Here is a 24,434-nt window from a genome sequence, read left to right as displayed (position 1 = left end):
ATAAAAAGTCTACAATCTTTGATAAAATATTATGAATACTTCATGTTATCACTTAATTCAAAGCCTATGATCACTTAAAATATTTTTTCGAACAGACCAGACTTGCCATTTCATTTACATGCTGGTTTCAGTAATTAAATTGAAGATTTTCTTTCTTCTGCTCTGGGAGTAGAAATCTGTGAAAGCTTTGGGCATCTTTGTTTCCGAAAATTAGTTTCTAGAAAATTACTTTTTAAATTTTTTTATGTTTGTTTGTCATAAAAAAAGTTAGTCAACGGAAAACACTTTCTAATTAATAAAAAATATTTTCCAGATAATGAAAAATACTTTTTAGTCAACGAAAAATATTTTTCAATTAAAGAAAAATTTAGCTTAGTTTTCAGGAAAGTGTTTTCCTTTTTAACCGTGTTTGTTTTTTAGAAAGTGGTTTCCGAGAAAACACTTTCCAAACTTTCTTATATTTGTTTTCCAGAAAGTGTTTTCTGTAAAATCATTTTCCAAAATTTTTTGTATTTGTTTGCTGTTAAGAAAGTTGGTAAACGGAAAACACTTTACATTCAAAGGAAAATTTGGGTTGATTTTCAGGAAAGTATTTTCCTAAAAAATTTAAGAGAAAAACACTTTTCGGAAGTTGTGAAAAATTTAAAAATGTCATTATTTGCTGATTATATCAAATTTGATCTTCAAACTTTTGATTCCTATATATATTTTGTTTTGAATATTTTTTTTTCAATTTTTTTTTCTTAAAATTTAATTTTTATATTAACTTTGGTCCTCATTTTTATAATTGTTATTTGCTTTTCTCCTATTATTTTTTATTAAAATTTTTTATTTATCAAATTTGGTTATCATTTTTTTTATTATTACTTATTTTATTTGAAATATTTTATAAAATGTTAATTATTATAATTTTAATTTCTTTATTTTTTTTTTAGATTTAATCTTTATTATTTTGATTATTATTTATTTTATTTGAGATAATTGATGAAATTAATTTTTTTTCAATTTTATTAGTATTCAACTTTTTAATTTGTAAGATTTGTTCCTCATTATTCTAATAAACTTGAGAAAAATAAAATATTAATAAATTATTTTCCAATTTATTTTTCATAACATAACCAAATACTAAAAAATATTTTCCAGTTCATTTTCTATATCACTACCAAATATCAAAAAATAATTTACTTTTTAAAAATTTATTTTTCCCCAAACTTTCTAAAAATTCATTTTCCCTGAAATTCATTTTAAAAAAAAAAAACAACTTTCCTCAAGAGAGCCCTAATTTGAAGCCAACACTCGTCCATTACTGTCTTCTGCCACTTTTCAAAACAAGATGGAAGAAAAATGAAGCCTGCATTCCTCATCCCTACTGACAGATGACTTAGAAATACCAAAGTTCAAACAAGCTAGCTTCAGCCGTCTGTCCATTAAGAAATCGATTCACATTATAGCAAAATGTGAAATCCACTCCATCAGCCATCAGATCGAACCTAATAAGCACATCCGAGAAAACACGTCCATGGGCTTGAACAACAAACCTTTGCAACAAGATGAAGGTGAAACTCAAACACTTGCTTCATGCTCGCTGTGAGTAGCTCCATCAGAGGTTTTTGTTCAACTTTTAGCTGACAGATCTAGTAAAAAAATGCAACTTTGGGATTCCATAAGTTCTACTTAAATATTTGCGGGAGAAATTGAGATCTTCAATAATTCATTACGCATAACCAAGTATGATATCTGAGCATTAAAAAATCCATGCGGATTAATCAATAACCCAAATGGAAATAAAATGAACAAGATCTTTAGAAACCTAAAGTTGAACAAAAATTGGAGCACAGAGAGTCAAAATCAAACCAAACTGCCTCACAATTTATCACTACAATAAAATTAAACCCTGAAGCCCTTGCTGTTCCTCTTTCCTCTAGCTTTCTCAAACTTCCTTCCCTTTGCACGAACATATGGTTTGGTATGGCTGTGTGGCACACCAGGAGCTCGGCCAAAATGTTTGACAGCTTCACGAGCATTCTTTGGGCCTCTGAGGAGAACCTAAAAAAAAAAAGAATAAGCAAACATCCAAAACAAGAATAATATTCATTAATTCATACAAGTTGCATGAATTCTGAAAATGGCAGCCATTTTCGATACCAAGAAGTTAGAGAAGATACAGCATGTGGAACTATGCATATCTTGTTAGGAGAAACATAAACTCCAAACTAAAGAAACCAGAAAGTACCATACAGAACTAAATTGAATTTTGCATTTCATGACAAAGTGCACTAAAACATTTATCGTATTGAACAAATAAAACATTTTGAAAAAAGACACGCACCTAAAAGAGATAGATAAAATGTGGGAATAAAACCTATGCCTAAGGATTCTGGAGTCCCTAGATCTAGTAGAGTAATGAATCTATGGTGATTAACAAAATCAAAGCAGAGAAAACGATAGCACAACTTGTGTGTGTTCTCTGGACCTCTTCTTTTTCATATATCATGATTGCATTGCTATATAAAATCAAGTACATCAATCAAAAGAGAATGACAACGATTTAATACTAATTTACCAAGATTCATGCATCAAGACAAATATGAGTCCTATTATAAAGCTCGGTTCCTTAGATGTTCTTGGAAATTTGCCATCATTTGCGCCAATAACTACAGGCATTTAGGCTCATCACAAACATTTAATACAATCCCATTAATGTCATACAAGCAAAGAAACCTATACTGAAGGTATTATTATAACATTAAAAGCATATTTAGTATGGACCCAAAAACAGTAATAAATTTCAGATAGCTTTCAAGAAAATCAGAACCACAGAATCAGCTAAACTAAGATCAATCCATCAACCAACATAATGAATAAGCTGAAGTTCAGAAAAAAAAAACCCCGACAACTGAAAGGATTACATACTGTGTTCTGTCCCAATGGAGCTCTCAATGCAAGCTGATCGAATGTCAAGCACTCTCCTCCTGCCTTCTCAATCCTGGCCCTAGCTGTCTCTGTAAACCTCAAAGCAGTGACCTTCAATGCAGGCACCTCATAAACTCGAATATCATCAGTTACTGTTCCCACGACCACAGCAATCTTGCCCTCCTGTAGATGAAACAAACAGTTTAAGAAAAAACCACCGCAAAAACAACCACCATATAAAACCACACGATCGAGATCCAAACTTTACAAGCAAAAATTCTAATCTAACCTTTCCCTTTGTGTACGTAATAAGCCTTGAAAGAGAGAGTGGGGCCTTGTTAATCTTGCTCATAAAAAGCCTCTTCAGTATCACAGCATTGAACTTGCTCTGAGTTCTCCTCACAAGAAACCGGTACAACTAATAAAGAAACCAGTCTCAAATCAATCAAGAACACAACACATTATACATAACAATGCACTCTCATAAAAAGCCTCTTCAGTATCACAGCATTGAACTTGCTCTGAGTTCTCCTTACAAGAAACCGGTACAACTAATAAAGAAACCAGTCTCAAATCAATCAAGAACACAACACATTATACATAACAATGCACTCTCAAAAATTATATCTTAAAAAAAAAGTGCGTGGTCAGAAAAATAAAAGGGGGTCTAAAAGCCTAAGTATAACCAATACGACCAAAACCATTAAAAGACTCAAAACTTTATAGCAAAACAAACATGGTTTTTTTATGTCTATCTGTAACAAAAACAACTATATACACAAAAAGATCCAAACATTATAGAAAAAAAAAGGGTTTCTCAAAACTAACCTTAACAAGGAGCTTAAGATAGATATCATCCGACTTCGGAGCTGTACGTTTGGTTTTCTTGGACTTACCTCCTGCTTTCAAATCTATCCCCTTAGAAATGAAAAACAAAATATATCAATAACTAAAACATAGGCATTTAAATACGTGTAGATAAGCATATTCGTAAGGAGAAAGAAGTAGAGGGAAGAGAGGCACCATTGTTGAAGCTTCGACGCTACCCGCCGCTACTGCTAGTGGTGCTGCTGATGGGAGCTGGAAAGGAGAACACAAAATGAAGCTAGGGTTTTTAATGAGCTATATAGTTAGGCTTATGTGTGTGGGTGAGGTCTATTGTTTTTTATGCAGATGCATCACAAACCGTACACGTGGTACCAAAGTTTGTGATCTTAAGTCTTAACAGGGTTTTGATTTAACTGGGCCCAACCCAAGTTGACAAATAATGCTAATTTTATTATAATGTTTACAGAAATTAAAATTCTCTAATAAAAGAAAAATCACATGTATAATGTAATGTTGGGAATTTTTTTTAGTATTGGGTTTGTTTTATATAGAAAATATTTTATATAAATAAGCTGATAACATATTCATTAAGAAATATTTTTACGAAGAAATATTTACTGTAATTATATACCAATTGAATATAAATATATGATATTGGAATTCACAATTTATATATAGTAATTATTTAATTTTTTTGTGTAAAAATAAAATTTATATATAGTAATTTTATTGTTTGTGTAAAAATATATAATAAATATATGGTAATGCCAAATTAATCATTGTTATTAATATATTGCAAGGCCTCAATAAAGACACGTAAATTTAAACAATTCTTCTTTAAGTGAATTAAATTGAAGAAAATATTAAAAATATAAAAAGGTAGAGTTTCAACTATATATTTACCCGGATGTGTATTTCCACTCTGTAAATTCTTCATCCCATACCGCATTTTTTTTTAAATAATAATTAATAGACTGCCTTATTCTTTATCTTTGGTATAATTGTGGAATATATTGTTTTGACAGATCCAAAATTTATTTTTGTAATCATTAAATTGAAATAAAAATTATAAGGAATACCACGTGCTAACCATCATCTCTTCCACGTATTCCTCTTCTCGCGAAGAGCACAAATTATGTTAACGCTTGGCTCGTAAATATGACAGCCTCCCTCCTTTCTCTTAGGCTTCCAATGGTGCGCTGGCCACTCCCCGAACTCGAAATCACTTCCCTTACCGTCACCAACTTCAACATGTCTCCATTATATCACACATAGTTGCAAGACTTAGCCTGGCTTGATGAATCAATCTGTAATTCTGACTTACTGGCTTGATGCAAATTCACTGATTTCTTACAAGTCGAAAATGCCATCCTCTCGAGTGCTGATCTTCCCGTTCAAACAAAATTATGACAAGCATGTCACTTCAAGGTTGTAAATGGATTTCTCTACTGATCAGGAATCCTTTTTTTTTTCTATCAACAGAACTTGATACATGATCGAATCAGAGTATTAGTCGCATGATTATTCATTCATTGTCTACTGCTACTGTTGCTAAGCAGGAGGGTGAAGTCAATGTTTCAGCACGAGACTGTTGAAGGAAACCTTACTCTTTTATCTTTTTTTTCCCATTCTATTAAAAGAACCATTAGATTTGAGACCTCAAAAATGTCTAATTTTCGGTTCGAACAAGAAATTTTGGTAATGAAGTCTCAGTCCTCATTTGGCCTTACTTCAATGGCATCCATCTGATTGGTTTAACATGCAAACTAGTCACTCAGGAGAAAGTCAGATATAGCCACCACTGTTCTCAAGATATCTGCGAAAAGTAATATCCATGATCGACTCATTAAACGGTAGATCTACATGGTAAAATCAATTTCTGTTGTGTACAGGGAAAAAAGGTGACAACGAGCAAAGAAAACTTCACACAAACTACTTTAGCAACATCAGGAGACAGGACATCTGCGTAGCCGCGTCGTGGCAAATAATATATGCTCTGTCTTGTATAAACGACAACACTGCAGTTTTTCTGGGAGAAAACCTCAATCCAAACGCTCCATCTGCATAATGCAACTAGTAAAAATGATTACATTTGTTCCTATTATCAACTACATCATGCTAATCTATTGGTTCTTCAAAAAAGCAGTTTTGAAAATCACAAGATAATATCACTCCATTTGAAAAGGTGATGCTACCAATATATCCTTAACTGCACAAGGTACATTTATTTGTTCATAACATTTAATTACAAGCCCAACAAGTGATGCAGGATGCAGGAATCCTAAGGTTTGTTCCATGACATTAATTTTTTGTAGCTTACACATCATGTTCAAAAAGGATGAAATGCTCCCAGCAATACTGACCATCTTAATAGCACTTCTTAAAAAAAAAAATCCTACTATTTTATTAACATAAAACCAAATCAACAAGGCACATGGCAGAACAAGGAGTTAAAGATTTTTTGATGACCTACCTTCCAAAGGCCATCATTGAGATAATGCATGTTGTCCACACCAATTCCCTTGTTGATTGTCTTTCTGTAAATCAAAGAAATGCTTCTGGTTATAACATAAACCAATCGCAAAGGCAACAGACCATAGAATCAGTGTTGATTTACCAATCTCTTGTGCACGTGTTTTATTTTATTTATGATGGAAACTATAAAATTATGCTATGGTAGTATGGTGTGAATTGCTTCATCAGTCTACTAGAGCTGGGAAAAATGCTCTGCCACCATCTGAGCCCGTCTCCCATTTCACCGCCCGCAAAATTGAAATACAAAGTTTCAGTGAGTTAGAGAATAACTCACATGTCTTTTGCTGACATTTTTGTAAAGCCAATAGCGAGAGCATGTTGCTTTCCTTCAGCCATTATAGCCTGGAAGCATTCAGTTTGACACATCATGAATGTATAAAAACATTTTAATCAAGGAAAAGCAGAGAATAAACAAAACTCCTATGCAGCATATCAGAACAGAAAAGGAAACCATAAATGCCATGATGTATGAAAAGAATTGATCAGGAATAGACATTCTAAGTACAATACAATTCAATCCATACCACAGGAGTTTCTGCATCTACTTCATCATCTAATGCACCGCCGGGAGATGTAAGTCCAGGACACATTATGTTAGCACCAGAAAGGACGAATTTTATGGCACCCCTGTCAACTTGCAATTTTTTCATTATGTTTGGATCTGTGGAACCAGTAACACATCCAAACTAAGTAAATCGAGATTTCAACTTCCAAACAAACAAGAAGTAAGAAGCATTTGACAGGCCTTCCCATTAGAAAAATTAGATGAAATACAATTAAGAATTAAGCATCATAAAACCTATATCCAAAAGCCCAATTTTTCTTTTCCTACAGACAATCCAAAGATCCTCTACCACAAGCAAAGCGACAAATAGATAAAACTCCCATTCTGATTCGAAACAACACAACTACTTGTATCCTATAAACATTTAAAACTGATGCATGAATAAAACTATCCAGTTCTTCCCAAATAAATCTCACAATAAAACCGGCGGTCGTTAAGAGCAGAACTGAACCAAATTTATGTTTACTGATACATTCAAATCAGCAATGGCAAAGGAAATCAAAACATATCAAGAAAGCACACATGCACCATTATCCATATTCAAAAACAACACCACCTTGTGTTTTAAATAATCGCGTTTTTCATCCGCATGCAACATTTTCTCCTCATCATTTCCACATGACTATAACATTGACTACATTAATCAATCAATTCCAAACCTAAAAACAAACGGCACACGCTAATAACACCATTACAATGCTATGTCAGACAAAGAAACAAACACATTTACTTACATTGATGAAGAAGTCGTAGAGTAGGCATGTAAGGTCCATCCCTTATATTAAAAAACAATGGCACGTTATTCACCACCACCAGATTCAAATGATTCTGACTGCATCCCAATCACAATAAAAATTAAAAACAACAAAAACCCATCAGTCATCTCACAAAATTAACAATAATATTACCATTTAACAACAATTAAAGGGGATTTCTTTGGAAGCAAATCATCCAATACTGGTTCAAGCCCAGGGTACTGCCACAAAAAAATCAAACTTTTAAGAAAATTCTAAACAAAACCGGAAAAAAAAAAGGGTTTTCATCTTGTTTAATTTAGAACCTCATCAGCAATGCTTTGTCGAATTTTTCGTTGAACTGATGCTTTCACTTGGTTTTGTGACGATACTTCATCACTTGAAAACCTAACAAAATATAAGAAAAAAAAATCAAAATAAAATCCAGGAAATGAAATAACATGAGTGAGAGATACGAAGAGAAGAGAGCTTACTTTTTGAACATTTTTTAAGAGAATAAAGAGTAAGAGATTGATTAAATTTAGCGTTTTTATAGGGTTTGCATCGATCTAATCTAATAATAATGATTTTTCTTTTTCGGTTTTGTATTTGTTTCTTTTAGCGGTTAATTAAATTAAAATTTAGCGAAGGTGCAGCTAACTCCGTGGCGCATGTTAGACTAGCGTGCTTATTAAGCGAGTGACTGTGCGCGGGGTCGGGGTGTCGGCTGATAATGGATTGAGCTTGATAGGTTTGAGCATTGATGGGCCATATAAGATCGGTTACCAGGTTTTCACTGTAATCATTTTATAGTTATTAAATCCAACCCCACTAATAAAATAATTAGAAAAACATGCTATTCAAAACATGATTGAAGCTTAGTTTTAAATTAAATTAAAAAAAGAATTGACTTTATCAAGTTTTTAATTATTCGAGTCACTTGACTAAACTTATCCAAGCCGATATAAAAATAAGTTTTTTTAGAATAAAAAACAATGTTGTTATAATAAAAATAATTAATTCAAATTAACTCAATAATAAAAGAAGTTCTAATGTATTGTTCTTGTGCTATTATAGAAAATTATGCAATGTGATTATTGTTATGAATGTATTTTTGTGGGAGACATACTCTTGTACAAAATTATTATCTTTAATTTTTTTTTTGTCATTTCTGATGATGTTATTAATAATTTATTTGTTACTCAATAAGTCTAGTGTTGCCTCGTGGTTCAAAGATATTCAATATTATATCATGATATTTTAATTTTTTAATTAAAACATGTAATTGTTGAAAGCCTATATCATATCATTTAAGTGTTGGCTTAAACTCACATGATGTATAGATCTAATTTTATAATATCAAAAATAAAAAATAATTTGTAATTATACTTGCTTAATTATCTATTGTCTAAGTTGAGATTGTGAGATTCATTACATCTATAATATTTACTTTCTTTGAATTTAGTATACCAATTTCACAACTCTTTAAAAGATTTTGATAAAATCAACAATAATATATAGATAAGCTGATTTGAATAAAAAATAAAAAAAAACCTTGATAAACTGATTTTTTATTAACTAATATATAATTTATTAATTTATTAATTAAGTAATATCTTGATTAATTAATAAATTTTCATGGTCTCAAAGATGTTAATTCATAGAAGTTTAACTGTAAATGTTTATGCACAAAGAAATACTAGATATTTTGAACTTCTTACAGGTGAATATTAACAAATACCATGCTCAAGGAGTGCAAATACTGTATATGTTGTTGTAAAATTCGATGGCGGAGGGCCTAGTTTTTTTATTGATGAAAGTTGATCTAAATTTCAAATGGCTAAATCACATACATTATTATTTTTTATTTTATTTTTTTGAGATTTTCATATGGCGGAGGGCTTAGTTTATATATATATATAGTTATAGACCTTGTTGTGGAGAATTTGTCCTATCTAATTAAATATTGGAAGAATAAATTGAAAGATTTTCATGGCTCTGTCAATAAGACATTAAAAGTATAGTTTCTAGCTCTAGTTTTGGAAACTTGGAAAAGGATTTGGAATTTGGATCATCGATGACTTGTAAGTCATTCTTATTAATTTAGGACAATTAATTTTATTAAAATTAATTTTTTTATATAAATATTTTAAATTTTTAGAGATGACTCAATTAAGTTTAGACCAAATTTTACCAGATCAACTAAATCATTAAAAACATATATAATAAGATCAAAATCTTTTCTAATTCAACTTGAAACTCATTCCAAATCAAGTCATGAATAGTAGGATTTTTTTTTTATTTTAATAAATACACCAAGGGAGCCGAAGTTTAATACTAATGGTTATAAGCCATCTATTTTTCTTATGTGTTTTTATAGACAAGGAAAAAATATTTTTAATATCTTATATTTTCGTTAAAATTATACTTTCCCTCTAATTATATATAACATATAGAAACTCAAACAAAAAAACATATATTATAAATTTATTCTCATTCAAACATAATGTCTCTCTCTTCAGTTATTAATTTCCTAGAAAAATTCTCAATCATTTATTTAATTCTCCATAAATCCATCTCTTATCCTACTTCTAGAGAAATTCATAAAACCTAACAGTCGATCGAAGCACCATCACCAATCTGATGAGCAACCCACGAAAAAAGCCAATAATTACAGAGGCAGGAGATATCTGCGTTGATTGTTGTCATGAGAGAAAGTAAAAAACAAAAGAGAAGGTTGTCCTTTTTTGTTCTTACAAGACTTTTGGTTTGGACCGCAGACAATTGCGAAAAGCTACTAAAGAGTTAAGAGTGCAGACTATAGAGACGTGAGCTGGGGTGGCAGAGAATTGTAAGGACTTTTTTTTTTAATGATAATTAAGTGTTGCTATTTTTTTTTTTAATTGATAGGATATCTAAGCTTGTTTATGAATATTTTAATTAATTTTATAGATTATAAAATTAATAATTATATAAAATTTTAACTGTCCTGAAAATTATATAACTTAAATTAATAATTTTTAAAAAATAAATTTAAAATCTAACAAATTAAATTATATTTTTTAATATTATAAACAGGTAAATTTTAATATTAAGGTAGCCGTTAAAGAATAAAATAGTAAATTTATAACATTTAATATAATGGTTTTTAGCTTTTTTTTTTAATGACGTGGATACATTTTGGGATGTGATTAATGGCCAAATAACCACTTTCCAGAGGTAAACTCTATATATATATATATATCAATTCAAGATTTACATACTTGCGTGTGAGTTAGGATAGATAATAATTCTCAAAAAATCACATATCATGCTGCTCTAACTAAAGCATGTTTAACTTTAGATTTTTTATGAGATTCAATGCATGAGGTTAGATATACAAATGCAAGGCTCATTAGTTATTCAATGAAAAATAATAATAAATCTATAAATAATTAGATAATTTTTGCTGATTTTTGTGAGCACATCAAGTACATAATATAACATATGCACGCCAAAATTTAATGATTCAAACTATAAGTTTTCAAAACTCCATTAACAAGTGTAATTCTCACAAAACTCGATGATGATTTGAAAATTTTAATAAGAAATCTTGTTGAATTGGAGCCGCTCGCAGCTACTTTCCCATGATTATAGTGTAAAAATCAACCGTCAAAATTTTCCTCCAGTAATTAATCAATTGACTGATTTGCACAAACAAGACAAGAGACCAACACTCCTTCCCTTGTAAAAGGACACCTCATAGCATGTTTAGCGTAAGAAAACTGAAGAGAATGGCATGAAAGAGACTCACTGTATATATAGGCTACGTGTTTTTTTGTGTGTATATCATGCAAGTGGCGTATATCACTTTGTTTGCTTTTTTCTATCAATAATGAAGCTAAATCTCAATAACAATTATATGGTCTCATGCTCTTAGGTAGGAGTAGACAATGTCCCAGGTTGATCTCAAGGGAGAATCGAAAATGTCTTTGTATTTTGTCGATGATTATTATAAAAGAAAAGTGAGAATCGAAAATTTCTTGCACAGAATTACACGAATATTTCCCAAGATCAGCATGCATATCGATCTGCCTCTCTTTGATTTTATAAAATGTGATGAAAAATATTAATAAAGAGTTCTACAGGAAGCCACCTAGGATGACAAAGGCTGTCTCCGGTCTGATCACCTCGGCTCTTCCATGGCCTGGATCTTTTCTTTTCGTGTTGTCACAGAGATGACAATAAAAATAGAAGATTGGGAATTGACTGTCCCTATTTTACAGAGACGTCACTCTTACGTGGAGCAATATTTAGTGGTAATTATCCGATAAGTTAATTAAGCTTATGAATTGAATTAACCCCGTCGACATATTTTTTCTAGAAGGATTAGGTAATATTACCGAAGCACTAAACTATTTCATTTTCACATAAGATACTCGACTTAAAGATTACGACAAAAGCATCCAATTTAGGTCACAAATCGCAAAAAAAAACATGTAAATCATGTTCGTGAAAAAGAAGAAGAAGGAGGACGGGGTTGGTCCCCATGCATTATTGTCACAATATTGTATACTGCAACTCGAGCTCATTACCCTTGTCTTCTTATATATCTTGAAAGATTAATTTATTTGTCCTTTATTTCCAAAAACTAAAGGGAAAATTTTCATTGGCTGAAAACGTGGCAAGATTCTTGAGATTAACAGTTAAAGTCAAGATAGTGCAGTTAATCAAAGGTAGAAATATATCCACCTTATATTCATCAACCACATTTTCTCCTTGTCTCTCTTCATTCCTTCAACAACCTTTCCAGCTTACACTGCCCTAGTCATGGCTAAAATAAGCTTCTTTATCGGCATCATTGGTTAGTTTCCTCTCCTCTCCTCTCTAATGGTTATTATTTCCACTTCAGCTTCATGGGTTTTCAGCCATTTACTTTCTCTTTGCAGGTAATATCATCTCTCTACTGGTTTTCACATCTCCCATGTAAGTATCTTTAAACCATGAAAAACAATGGTGGCTTCACTGTTTATTAAAACATGGAATATGTTGAAGTAAGCAGGTAGCTTGATGTGTGTAGGATTTGGTTTTACTGTACGGATTTTCTTAACTACGTACACTAAATTGACGCGCCTGACCAGTGAAAATTACATTGCGCCAGTTGTTGAGTTGATTAATGCAAATTTTGCTTTAATTCTTCAAAAAAAGATTTTGCAATTATAAGCCTTTTTTCATGTGCTGGGACTTATTAGGTTAATTTGGTGTGGTTTAGTGCTTCTGTCAATTGCCTAGCTACTTTCTTCTTTTAACACTCTTGCTACTGCGTATCTTCAGATTTGTAGATAAAAGCTTTCCTTAATTTTCCATGTAAACAGGAGTACTGCTTACAAGAGAGTTAATTAATTACCATTTGTGGCCTTGATCATTAAGAAGGCTCTAGCCTCAACCCATTATGGATGAAGGTGCCGATGTTGGAGTCATATAGTCATTGGCTATATAGTTTTAAATATCATTAGCAAAGACTAATAATGGCCTTACCTTTAATCATGACTTAGCTATGTGTCTGGTCCTCACATTCTAAAAATATCTACAGGTTTCTGGTTAGAAAATGGAATCTAATGTGGACCACCTAGTGTCAAATATAATCTCCTCCTTGTAATCGGCTTGCCAAAAATAATTAGGAAGCGATTCTAATCGGCATCACTAGCTAATCAGTGCTGTAATATGGAGATATTAGTTCAAATTGCAGAGGAAAATCTGAAGGTGGCTTTTATAATATTCCAAAAAACATAAACACGGGACTTAAAGAAGAGTAATTAATACTGAATTTGACGGAGTACCGACTCGGAAAATCTTATGATGCTTAGAAGTAGCTATATTTTACTTTGAAAAAGATAGATATAAAAAAAATCAAATTTTAGACCAATCAAAGCTGAAAACCGTACATTTTATTTTTCTTTCTTTCAATAGTTATCTTTTACTACCATAGAATTTCTCAGTGTTGCGTGTAATTCAGGAAATTCTTTTATCTCGTCAATGAACAAAGCAATCAACCACACCATATTAGCCAAGTTTGTTTCTTTTTAGCTATGGGATATTTATTATGTGTTTCTGTAGGAATCTATTTCTTGGGTCTTTACAATTAGTGTATCCAAATCTTTTACATGTCATGAGCTCACCCACTGCAAGATTAAGATAGAGTAGCCATCTAATTTGACTAGAAAAAGAAACATAAATCCAGAGTATATATGGATTAATTTCCCTTTGCAGAAAGACTTTTTGGAAGGTGGTGAAAAGGAAATCAACAGAGAATTACAAGGGGGCTCCATACATAACTACACTGCTGAGCACAAGTCTATGGACATTCTATGGAATCCTCAAGCCAGATATTCTTGTTGTAACCGTGAATGGTGCTGGCGCCATCTTTCAACTCACCTATGTCACTCTCTTTCTCATGTACGCTCCGAGGGACAAGAAGGTGACGTTGTCTATGATCTTTCCTTTTTGTCTTCAACTCACCAATATTGTTTTTCTGTTTTTGTTTCTCGTTTACATGAAATATTTATACTGCTTAATCAATATATAATGAGAAATTAAATAACTATTAATAAATTAATATTATTGATGTGATAAATAATATATTAACTTATTGGCTGTCATGCATATCGTTAAATTATGTGTGCAAATCCTACATGCTCGCAACATATATATGATCGTTCCCATGTTTTAATCCCCTGTGAGATCTATTTTTTCTTGCATGTAATTTCACAAAGCAGCATATATCAATATATATAGAGAGATTAATTAAATACTTTTATCTATTAAGATGTAATCAATTATGAAATAAATTTGAAAAGAATACCTGCATATCAAAATCACAATGGTTTTGCTAGATAACGTGTACTCTTGCTACAATTAATTAAAAAGCAAAAATCATCATTTTTAAATGTTCAAAGGCTGAATTCTCAAATTGATTTTCCACATCAATAAGGTTACTTTTTGCATAGCTTAGAAAGCTTGATTGGATTAGAGATTCTTGCAAGTGTGCTGAATCGAAATTCCTGATGTTCATTCAGATTAAGACGGCAAAGCTCGTGGCCATATTGAATGCTGGTTTTCTTGGAGTGGTGATTGCTATAACTCTTCTAGCAATGCATGGAAGTTTGCAAACTACGTTTGTTGGGGTTTTATGTGCTGCGTTAACCATTGGCATGTACGCAGCACCCCTTTCAGCTATGGTAGGTCTAAATCTAGGCCTTTCTGGGTTTTGAAATCAAGCTTTGAATAGACCTGATAGTCTTAATTCTGATTAAAAATGTTGCTCTAATGTTATGCATCACAGAAAAGAGTGATAAGGACCAGGAGTGTGCAGTACATGCCGTTTTTTCTCTCCTTTTTCCTCTTCCTAAACGGAGGTGTTTGGTCTGTTTATGCCGTGCTTGTCAAAGACTATTACATCGGAGTAAGTTACCTTATTTTTCATTGATCTAGTCCCAAGATTGCCTAGTGGCCTTGAAAGAGGCACTTTAAAAGAATCATGATCCCTTGAATCAGATGTCTTAAACCTAACCTTTGTTACTGTGTTCGATTTCAGGTGCCGAACGTTGTTGGTTTTGTACTGGGGTCAGCCCAATTGATCCTTTACATAATCTACAGGAATAAGTCAGCAGCTATGATTGAAGAAAAAGGCCCAGTCCACATCGAGGCGAAGGAGGGCGTCGAGATGCCTGCGAAGGGTGATAATGATGTGGAAGCTGCTGGCAATCTGAAGAGCAGAAGCCTAGCCGAGGGAAAGACCAATAGCCTGCCAAAGCCATCGGTTGATAGGCAACACAGCTTGCAAAAGCTCACCAAGACACTCTCTATAGGTGCTTATGAGTTATTGCAACATTCAAGCTGGGCCAATGATGCCGTTTGATATCTATCTAGAATTATGAGAAAATTGAAGATCACTCTTGATGATGATGGCATGTAGCATCATCTATCTTCATAAAACAACACCGTTTGGATAACTATTTTTAATTCGATGTGCAGTTTGTGCTTCGCTCTAATTCCATTTAATTTAATGCTTTTATTTTTTAATGTAATACTAATTTATATAGATTTTATCAGAAACTCTCTTAAACCTTTTTTAAAAATATAATATATATTATCTTTAAAATTTATTTTTTCAAACTAAAACTATAAAAACTACCTATGATAAATTTTTATATTCTTAACTCCGTTTACATTAAGATAATGCAACGATTGAGACAGTGGACGGTAGGTTTGATTCTGGTCAAATCGTTATCCAAATTACAAGCTGATAAAAAGAACGGTTAGCGTCCACATCACACCCAAAATCTCCACACACAGGCTCCCTATATATATATATATATATAAATGAAAGACATATGAGACCCACCCCAGCAATCTTTTCTTTATAAATGCACCTCTGCCCAAAAAGCATAGAAGAAAGGGACGTCAATTGCATTTTTGACGAGTAGAATATTGAAAGAGATTTTCAATAGAAATTTTATAGCGAGTTAGGGACATACGTAGACAAGTATGTGTGTGTAATCATTTATTTGATGATTTACGTATATTAGTTTATTTTTTATAGCATTTTTTTTTAATTTAAAAAACTGTAGCTTTTAGCTGTAGGTAGCTGTAAAAATGGGTATACTTATTTTGAAAAGGTGTTAATTTGGTAATAATATTCATGATAAGTGCTTTTTGATTGAAAAGATTTTATATAGTGTTTGGTAAACATGATTGTGAAAAAAAGGCTTTTATTATTAAAATTACTAAAAAAAACACATGAAAAAAAAGTATATTTGTTATTTTTATGTGTTAATACGCACATCGCAATGTAAAATTAAAAGTAAATATGAAATCAAAATTTCATTTAAAGTCAATCTTAATAAAAAATATTTTTGATAGCATATCATTAATTTAATATAGTTAAATTAAAATAATAAGTGTTACATATTTAATTAATATTTTTTTATTAAAATAAAAGTAATATTGTCACGAAGAACCTTCAATTCTGATTGCCTATATTTCTCATATATTCAAGAAATATCATTTTTATCTTGAAGTTTTTGAGAAAAGATGTCAATAACATCTAGAAATATATCAATTAGTATGAAATCAGGAGATGATTTGTTTTTTTTATTAGTTGAAAAGGAAAAATAATGGTGCAAACTTTAATGAGAAGAAGATTTGTTAATAATAACTATGAGAGATATACATTAATTGATAAGTTTTAGGTTTATTTTTTAGGGGTTATCCATGTAAGTATCATAAATTTTAAAGTTATTAAAATTTTATATGATTGTTAATTTTAGAATTTGTGAAATTAATCGACATCCATACTAGTTGATTAAAACATCCATCTTAATTTACAAAAAAATTGTTAATGGTATTAAAACAATTCGGACTGTGAATGCAATAAATTTGCAAGGGATGATATTTATTAAATGGGAGCATGGGATGACATTTATTAAATGGAAGCATAGTACTTGTAGAGTTTCATCAACCAATTTTATTTTATTTCAATAAAGGTAATTAAAAACCATTAATAAAAGTAAATAGCAGTTGTATTAAAAGCTACAAACTGTAGCTTTTATTAAAGGTAGCTATAAAACCATGTGTGGAGTGAGATGTGATGTTGACTTTTAATTGATACCAAACACTACTTCAAGATTTTGTTTTTGGATGAAAAGCCACTTAATATTAAAAATTGCCGAAAGCCGCGATATCTAGGCCCTTACTTTAGTGTTGTTTAATTTTTATTTGTTGATTGAAATTGAATTTCAAAGAAATTTATCTAAAAAACAAAACAAAATAAAATAAAAATGTAAAAAATATATAATAATAAGAATCTCTATACTAAAACTATATAACACAGAATTCTTGTTCAGGACAATAAATGTTGGTCCCCATGCCTTTATTATCGCAACATCAGTACAAAAATCTTGTGATTGATATTAAAAGATCAAAATGTCCAAATCAATATATCAAACACATTTCTTCGCTTGATGGGTTTTCGGCCCTTTTCAATTTGCTCTTGCAGGTAATATCATTTATATGATGGTTTTTGCTGCTCAATGTAAGTATTTTAAAACCATGAAAAATAATGTTTAACTGTTTACATAATATGGAATATGCAGAAGGAAGCAGATAGCTTGATGCATGCGTGTAGACTTTGATCTTCCCACATGGAGCTTGCTTCACTTTTTTAAACCTATCAGCATTTCATTATTGCATCAAAATAAAAGTGCAAACAAAGCGATGGGCCGCAAGGCACTTAAAGGGCAGTGTTGTTTGCGAATTATGTCAAAATTGCAGAGGTAGCAGTTATCTTCTTGTTGCAGAAATCAAAATCCAACTCGTGAGTAGAGAAAGTGCCAGTTTCCCTGCGACGGGGAAACAATGAATTAAATTATGATAAACAGAGAAAGAATGTGTGAGAGATGTGTAATGCGGGCATGTGTAGTTAAACATAGCATGGAAGAATGACAAAGTTTCTCATCATCTGATCCTTTATTTAATTTACCATTTCTCTGGGCGTATTGAATGGTCTCAGTTAAAAGTAATCAGTTTCTTTGTGCTCTGTTGCAGCTGCAATTCAAGTTGTGAGGACTGTGTGAGCAATTGAGAATTAGATTAATATCTCCAAGTTTCATGCTATCGCAGTCGAGAATTATATTAATTCTTTTGGGAAAAATTAGAACAGTACAAGATTTAGTGGATTAACAAGAGAAAGAAGCACAACAAACCTATGAAACCCTCGAAAATAAGTGTGCGGATGACAATTTTGGGGGCCTAAGCTGCCAAAGTTTTGCAGGCGAGAGAACAGTATGAGAAAGCCGGTGGTTGCAGCTCCGCAAGCCTGCTGAGAAAGTGTAAAAAGAAGAAGCAATTAACGGGACATAGAAGGAGATGACATGGAAGTCAGCAAGCAAGGCACATTATTATAGCTTGTAAAGTCATCTCACAGCCCATCCATTGTTCCATATTCATACAATGCAACATATCCAATATCTGCATACAGAGCAGGTTCCTCTTCTTGCTTGCTTACAATAGGCTATAGCGTCCAGTTAGTTTTCAAAACCTTTTATAAGTAGTTTTGCCCCTCTCTTGTTATACTTCTCTGCAAAAATATCTTATATTCTCTTACCTAAAAGAAGAGCAAGAAGTATAATTGAAAGCTATTAACATCTGATCAGGAAATATGAACACTGATAGTGCTGAATTTGCAGCAAAACCATGCCGCTCCATTATTATTACGGATTAATCTCCCGTGCATTCTTGCCTTCTCAAGTGTGTGAGCTTCACTGGTTTTCTTAGTTGCGGCAAAACAATGCCAAGCCATTATTATAGCTAGATTCAATCTTTCCCCTTCCTTTCCCAGGACTGGAAGCTTAATCTTTCGTGCATGCTTGCCTTTTCAAGTGTATCAGCTTCACTGGTTTTCTTAGTCCTTTATATTGCTTTAATATCCAGAGTTAGTCCCCAAACAGTAAAATCTTTGTAATTTGACCAATATCTCATGGCCAATTTGGGAAAAAATTCAATTCATCTTTCATTGCCCTTTGATTACTTTGACTGACAATTCTTTTTAATGTTATTATTTTCATTTTTTTCTCCAACCTGTGAAGCCACAAACATCCAATAAACTTTAGGAGATTGTCACTTCTAGTATTCCCTAAATTACTGAAAGTTTATAATTTTCAATACTCTGAACTATAATGTAATGGAAACCTAGGCAAGAAAAGTGTTGATTCTTTCTGCTACAACGTAACACACAGTCATCCTTTCTGCATCAACAGACAGCAAATGCCATGAAATCCTTCAAACTCGAATAGTTGCAATAATTCATGAAACCCAGTTGCATCACTTCAGAAAATGTTTAAGAATGGCAATAACTTTCACGCGCACGTGTTTGGACAACCAACAATTTCAAGAAATAAGACTATATAAATGTTAGCCTAGCTGAATGCCACCTTACTTGAATGTAATCGAGAAATCATGGGGCAAATAGAACTAAATAGACTGTTTAAAAAGTGGAAGCCAAGTTGCAAAAACATCAGGCAGGGAGCTGACAGTGCAAAGGGAATAAAAAAGGAAACGAGCTGTGAAAAGAAAGGAAAAGAAAAGAAGCCTTAGCAAACCTGAAGAGGGAAGGAGAAGCCCTGCCCCTCAAGCCTCAGTAGACAACAAACAAATGGCGGCGGCGGCTCCCTGTAACCAAAAACAATAATATAAATCAAGAGAGCATCATTGCAAAGCCATCACTTAATTAAATTAATTAAATTCATGTAATCAATGGAGATAAAAATAAGTGTAGCTGTTAATATAATTAAAAATAAATTGTTGATATAATTGATGTAGTTATTGGTATAATTAATGGAGTATAAGTGAAAATAAGTTGTTGGTATAATTTGTGATATAATTGGTGTCATGATTTATGATTTTTATTCTTCATTCTTGTCTATAAATAATTAATGACACTAAAATTATTTTACACATCAAGATAAAAAAAAAAAAATGAAAGTAAAGAAAGAATAATCTCATAAAATTATGAGATATTTATGAGAGAGTAAATAAGATATTTTTTTTATTAATAGAAAGATTTTTAGTTATTCTTATATTATCCGAGAGAGGTTGTAATTCTTAAATTATTAAGAAAATTCTTTTGTACTTGCAATAAACACAACCTAATATATATTTTATTTTATATTATTTTATTTTATTTTATATTTTATATTTTATTAGATTTATATGTCAGTATCCATGCAATCATAACATATAAATCAATAGAAATTAACAGGAGCTGTCAAAGCAGAGGCTAAACTAAATAGACTAGTTAAAAAATAGAAGCCAAAATACAAGAACACCGAGCCAGGGAGCTGACAATACAAGGGGTCTTAAAAAAGGAAAGAGCTACAAGTAAAAGAAGAAGAAGCCTTTGCTAACTTGTCGAGGGAAGGAGAAGGCCTGCACCGCAAGCCTCATCAGACAATAAACAAATGATGGTGGGCCTATGTAATAATAAAAAAAAAACTAAATTAACAGAGTATTATAACAAATGAATAAATTAAGGTAACAACAGCAGTTTTCATGTTTATAATTTAATTTTTTTAGTGATTTATCTTTTTTTCCATTCAAATTTTATCCTTATTTTTTATTATTAATTTTTATTTTTCAATTTTTTATATTCAATTTTATTTTTAATATTGAATTAATTTAAATTTAAAATTTTTTAATTAAACTTATATTTAAATTTTTACAGGTTACAGCTTGAGAAATTAACCTACCGGTTCATTAAAACTTATTTTTGTACTTTTTATCTTTTAATATGTATTTTATTAGATATTAAGTTTATATATATATATAAAACTTAATCTTTGTTACACTCCTTCTCATTTATTCTTCAATGGAGAAAAAAACAGGGTGATTATTTATGATCTTTCTGTGTGCCAATTTTTATGTGTTATGACCTCTCTATGCTTCTTTTTCCCTTCTAAAAAAAAAACCTCTTTCATTTATATTATTTTAACGGTAATGATCAACACCATGCCCCACAATGTCATGATGCAGATATATTTATATATTTAGAAAGGATGTAATGTAAAATTTTTATTGAGATTTCATTTTAAATAATTTAAGTTTTTGAGTTAATATACTTATTTAAAATAATAACAAAATTTTAATAACAAAAAAATCACAAATTTAAATCTTATTATTATTACATGTTAATTAGTAAATTAATCCATTGATATAAATCTATTAATATATTTCTACATAATCAAGATTGAAGATGTTTCAAAATCTAGTATATATAAAAAATAGGCTATTTAATATTTGAGATAATGATTAATTAATATATTTAGATAACTAGATTTTTTCTCTTTAGATTAAGGAACATCAAACTAATAGTAAAAGTTTGAGTAACTATGAAAACAATCTCAATTAAAAAAACTTAAAAATTATCCAATAATAATGTTAGTTTTTTTATGAGAAAGACAATAAATGACTTTAAAAAACTTAAATTCAAAGAAAAAAACATTGTTTCTTAAGTTTTAAAATTATTAATGCTTTTTTAATCTATATTAGTTTATCTTAAGAGATAAAAAATTTTGAACCTTTACTTGGATGATCTAGAAAGTATTTATACCTCGTGAACCTTCTCTTTTTCAGAGAGTCAAATGACTAAAAAATTCTTTATTTTCAGTGATATTAATAAAAAATAAATATTTTTTACATATCATAAATAAGTATAGTAAATTTATTAAGAGACATTTTGTATGCACATGAATACAGAAAAATTATTACATTGAATATGAATTAATTAATCGTATTATTGTTCTATATTGAGAGGTATAAGAATTTATTATATTTATAATACTTTTAATTTAAGAGATTATCTTGGGTTCATCACATAATTATAAAACTCGATAACATTTAAATCTAGATATTTTAGGCTTGACATGTTTGTTAAATTTATGTTTGCTTTGGATTACTTTTAATTTAAGAGATTATCTTGGATTCATTACATAGTTATAAAACTCGGTAATATTTAAATCTAGATATTTTAGGCTTGATATATTTGTTAGATTTATATTTATTTTGGATTCAACTGATCACTAAACTCAAATATTTTACTTTTTAGTTCTTAAACTTATAATTTAATATTATTTCCACAATTTAAAGCCTAATTTCATTTAATTATGCCGTAAAAGGGTTAAATCAAAAGGGAAAAAAATAGAAAACGAAAGAAAAAAAATCAAGTGGAATTCAAACTAGAGATGATGGTAATGCAAAGATGTAGTGGACGGTATGTTTGGTTTTACTCATCATTATCCACAACAGAAGTTCGAAAGAGAAGGCTTAATTATTGTCCATCGCATAAAAATTTCCACGGCTTGGTTTCCTAATTTACATCGACAAGATTCATGCACATTCACGACCTTGAAAACCAAAAGAAAAAACAGAAAGGACATAAAGTCTTTGACGTGTGGAATGGAGGAAAGTTTTTATAGGCAATATAGGTTCATATATTATCCAGCAATCATTCAAAAACTAGTTCTCTAAAATAACTTTCATGTACCTACACATATATAAATATACTTTCACCCTAAAATACTCTCCAAAAAAATTAAAATCATATACCAAAGCCGCTTCTGATCATCTTTAATATTGCAATAAACACTAATTTAAATTATGAGAAAAAAGCAAGATTTTAATTTTTTTTTTAAAAAAACCTTAAAAAAGAGTGGTTTAAAGAGGTTTATATGTTATATGAAGGAACAAGGTAATGGGAAAGAGAAGAAGAGAAATATTAAAGAATACAAGCAAAATTTGGAATAAAAAAAGGTTAATGTCAATATGCTAGAAAGTGTTTTGCATGTCTCTTAGACACATAAAATTTATTATAGCATATAGTAAAATAGGAGGAAATTAATTAGGATAAAACTTCAATATTATTTGGTATAATTAGCTTAAAATTTTTTTTTACTTGGTATAATTACAGTGAAATCAAAAGGAATCTAAAGTATCAAAATTAAAGCATTTGGCAATGTAGAAATTGAGCTTGGACATGATGCCCAAACTGTGCCATGCATTAACTCTACCATACAAGCTTCATTCCCAGCTTAATGGTTCAAAATTCTAAAATATCTAAATAAAAAAACACACACTAAACTATATGATTAATTACAACCAAACTAATGAGTTGTGTTTAGTTAATGTTTCTCAATAAAAACAACAAATATAAAAAGAGATATAAGTAAATGTATTTGATTGAAATAATTTTAAATTAATTTTTTATATTTTCATAATAAATTTATTGTTTTCATCTTTTATTCCAAAACAGGAATTACACTATTTTCATGTCGGCAAGTTTTCTTGTCAAATAATGGAGGAAGGTATGAGATTAGAACCGACCTATTTTTCCAGAATAATTAGGCACCACCCCCAAACTATACCACCACGCACACGGATTATCAAATCAAGCTCCTTTTAAAAAAGTAGAAATCATTCGACATTAGGACACAAACATTCTAATTTCGAGCACAAAAAACATGAAAAGACACGAAATGATGTTGTATAAAGATGCAGGTCCACTTGATATTATGATTATCATCAAAATTTACATGCAACTAATCACATTGAGTGAAAACGTGGCAAAAATCTAGAGCTTAATATGCTAAAGAAAGTGCATATAGAAAGCTTACTTCTTTGTGTCTTCATACCTTCAAGAACTTCTCTTCGATCCATTGCATTATTCATGGCTAGCTTGAGCTTCTTTGTTGGCATCATTGGTTAGTTTCCTTTCTTTTCTTAATTATGAGATTTATTCCCTCTTAATTAGATTCATGGGTTTTCGTTCTTTTTTTTTTTTGCAGGTAATATAATTTCTTTACTGCTTTTTGTTTCTCCAATGTAAGTTTATTTAATTCAAAATAATTTCTCTTTGGTTTGCTGTTTAAAATATGGAATGTGCTAATAAGATGATGCATGCTTATTGTCTCTTTTGTTCTCGAGGATGGATTTTCATTAATTAATTAAAATAGGTTTATAAAAAAAATAAAAAAAGAAAGATAATATGATTATGATTATGGATTTTGGAGTAATCTTTTGGTCATGGAATATATTTACTTAAAGTAACTTTTGCACAACTCAGTATGATTGGAGGACTTATTTGAAGTTTACCATATATATGGTAAACTTCAAATAAGTCCTCCAATTATACATGGATTCTCAATCAATTCCCAAAAATTTCAAAAAACTCTCATTAAATGTTACTGAATTCCATCCAGATCGAACTTCACGTTTCTTCAGGGGGTTAAGAGGGTGTGGGGGGGGGGGGGGGGGGGGGGGGGGTTTGTATG

The 24,434-nt window shown here is 30.7% G+C and overlaps 4 protein-coding genes and 1 long non-coding RNA gene across 5 annotated transcripts in view; 2 read left to right on the top strand and 3 right to left on the bottom strand.

Moving 5' to 3' along the window:
* Positions 1–1,686: 1,686 nt before the first annotated feature.
* Positions 1,687–4,047, bottom strand: LOC105125110 (60S ribosomal protein L18-2). The gene is made up of 5 exons (XM_011025414.1): positions 3,937–4,047; positions 3,742–3,831; positions 3,203–3,331; positions 2,914–3,096; positions 1,687–2,046 (listed from the first exon to the last, which is right to left on the bottom strand). Exons 1-5 carry the CDS (start codon positions 3,937–3,939, stop codon positions 1,888–1,890), a joined length of 564 nt encoding a protein of 187 aa, XP_011023716.1. The 5' UTR covers positions 3,940–4,047; the 3' UTR covers positions 1,687–1,887.
* Positions 4,048–5,529: 1,482 nt separating this feature from the next.
* LOC105125109 (malignant T-cell-amplified sequence 1 homolog) lies at positions 5,530–8,196 on the bottom strand. Its single transcript, XM_011025413.1, has 8 exons — positions 8,070–8,196; positions 7,902–7,983; positions 7,750–7,817; positions 7,576–7,673; positions 6,801–6,937; positions 6,551–6,618; positions 6,215–6,278; positions 5,530–5,801 (listed from the first exon to the last, which is right to left on the bottom strand). The coding sequence occupies exons 1-8, from the start codon at positions 8,078–8,080 to the stop codon at positions 5,784–5,786; spliced, it is 546 nt and encodes a 181-aa protein (XP_011023715.1). The 5' UTR covers positions 8,081–8,196; the 3' UTR covers positions 5,530–5,783.
* A 4,023-nt stretch (positions 8,197–12,219) lies between these two features.
* On the top strand, positions 12,220–15,605 carry LOC105125108 (bidirectional sugar transporter SWEET16-like). Its single transcript, XM_011025412.1, has 6 exons — positions 12,220–12,418; positions 12,504–12,540; positions 13,825–14,032; positions 14,631–14,792; positions 14,897–15,016; positions 15,149–15,605. The coding sequence occupies exons 1-6, from the start codon at positions 12,385–12,387 to the stop codon at positions 15,470–15,472; spliced, it is 885 nt and encodes a 294-aa protein (XP_011023714.1). The 5' UTR covers positions 12,220–12,384; the 3' UTR covers positions 15,473–15,605.
* Positions 15,606–17,591: 1,986 nt separating this feature from the next.
* On the bottom strand, positions 17,592–19,826 carry LOC105125107 (uncharacterized). The gene is made up of 3 exons (XR_842182.1): positions 19,713–19,826; positions 18,318–18,433; positions 17,592–17,954 (listed from the first exon to the last, which is right to left on the bottom strand). It is a non-coding gene; the product is annotated as an uncharacterized LOC105125107 (long non-coding RNA).
* A 3,871-nt stretch (positions 19,827–23,697) lies between these two features.
* The window catches only part of LOC105125250 (bidirectional sugar transporter SWEET16-like), a 2,337-nt gene continuing 1,600 nt past the window's right edge, over positions 23,698–24,434 (top strand). The window contains exons 1-2 of the mRNA XM_011025615.1: positions 23,698–23,864; positions 23,949–23,985. Coding sequence (XP_011023917.1) covers positions 23,747–23,864; positions 23,949–23,985 — 155 coding nt within the window. The 5' untranslated portion in view covers positions 23,698–23,746. The remainder of the gene's footprint in view (positions 23,865–23,948; positions 23,986–24,434) is intronic.

Source organism: Populus euphratica, unplaced genomic scaffold (genome assembly GCF_000495115.2).
Source record: "Populus euphratica unplaced genomic scaffold, PopEup_1.0 scaffold28.1, whole genome shotgun sequence".
Taxonomy (NCBI): Eukaryota; Viridiplantae; Streptophyta; class Magnoliopsida; order Malpighiales; family Salicaceae; genus Populus; species Populus euphratica.
The sequence above is the reverse complement of the archived record's forward strand: the minus strand, read 5'-3'. Positions and strand labels throughout refer to the sequence as shown.

Excerpts from the sequence above, each read along its gene's own strand:
- LOC105125108 (XM_011025412.1), top strand. The coding sequence starts at position 12,385 with ATGGCTAAAATAAGCTTCTTTATCGGCATCATTG. Across the intron at positions 12,541-13,824 it reads CTGGTTTTCACATCTCCCAT|AAAGACTTTTTGGAAGGTGG; the intron begins GTAAGTATCTTT and ends TTCCCTTTGCAG. Across the intron at positions 14,793-14,896 it reads CAGCACCCCTTTCAGCTATG|AAAAGAGTGATAAGGACCAG; the intron begins GTAGGTCTAAAT and ends TATGCATCACAG.
- LOC105125109 (XM_011025413.1), bottom strand. Across the intron at positions 7,818-7,901 it reads GACAAAGCATTGCTGATGAG|TACCCTGGGCTTGAACCAGT; the intron begins GTTCTAAATTAA and ends TTTTTGTGGCAG. Across the intron at positions 6,938-7,575 it reads TCTACGACTTCTTCATCAAT|ATCCAAACATAATGAAAAAA; the intron begins GTAAGTAAATGT and ends CTGGTTCCACAG.
- LOC105125110 (XM_011025414.1), bottom strand. Across the intron at positions 3,097-3,202 it reads TTACGTACACAAAGGGAAAG|GAGGGCAAGATTGCTGTGGT; the intron begins GTTAGATTAGAA and ends TTTCATCTACAG. Across the intron at positions 2,047-2,913 it reads CTCCATTGGGACAGAACACA|GTTCTCCTCAGAGGCCCAAA; the intron begins GTATGTAATCCT and ends TTTTTTTTTTAG.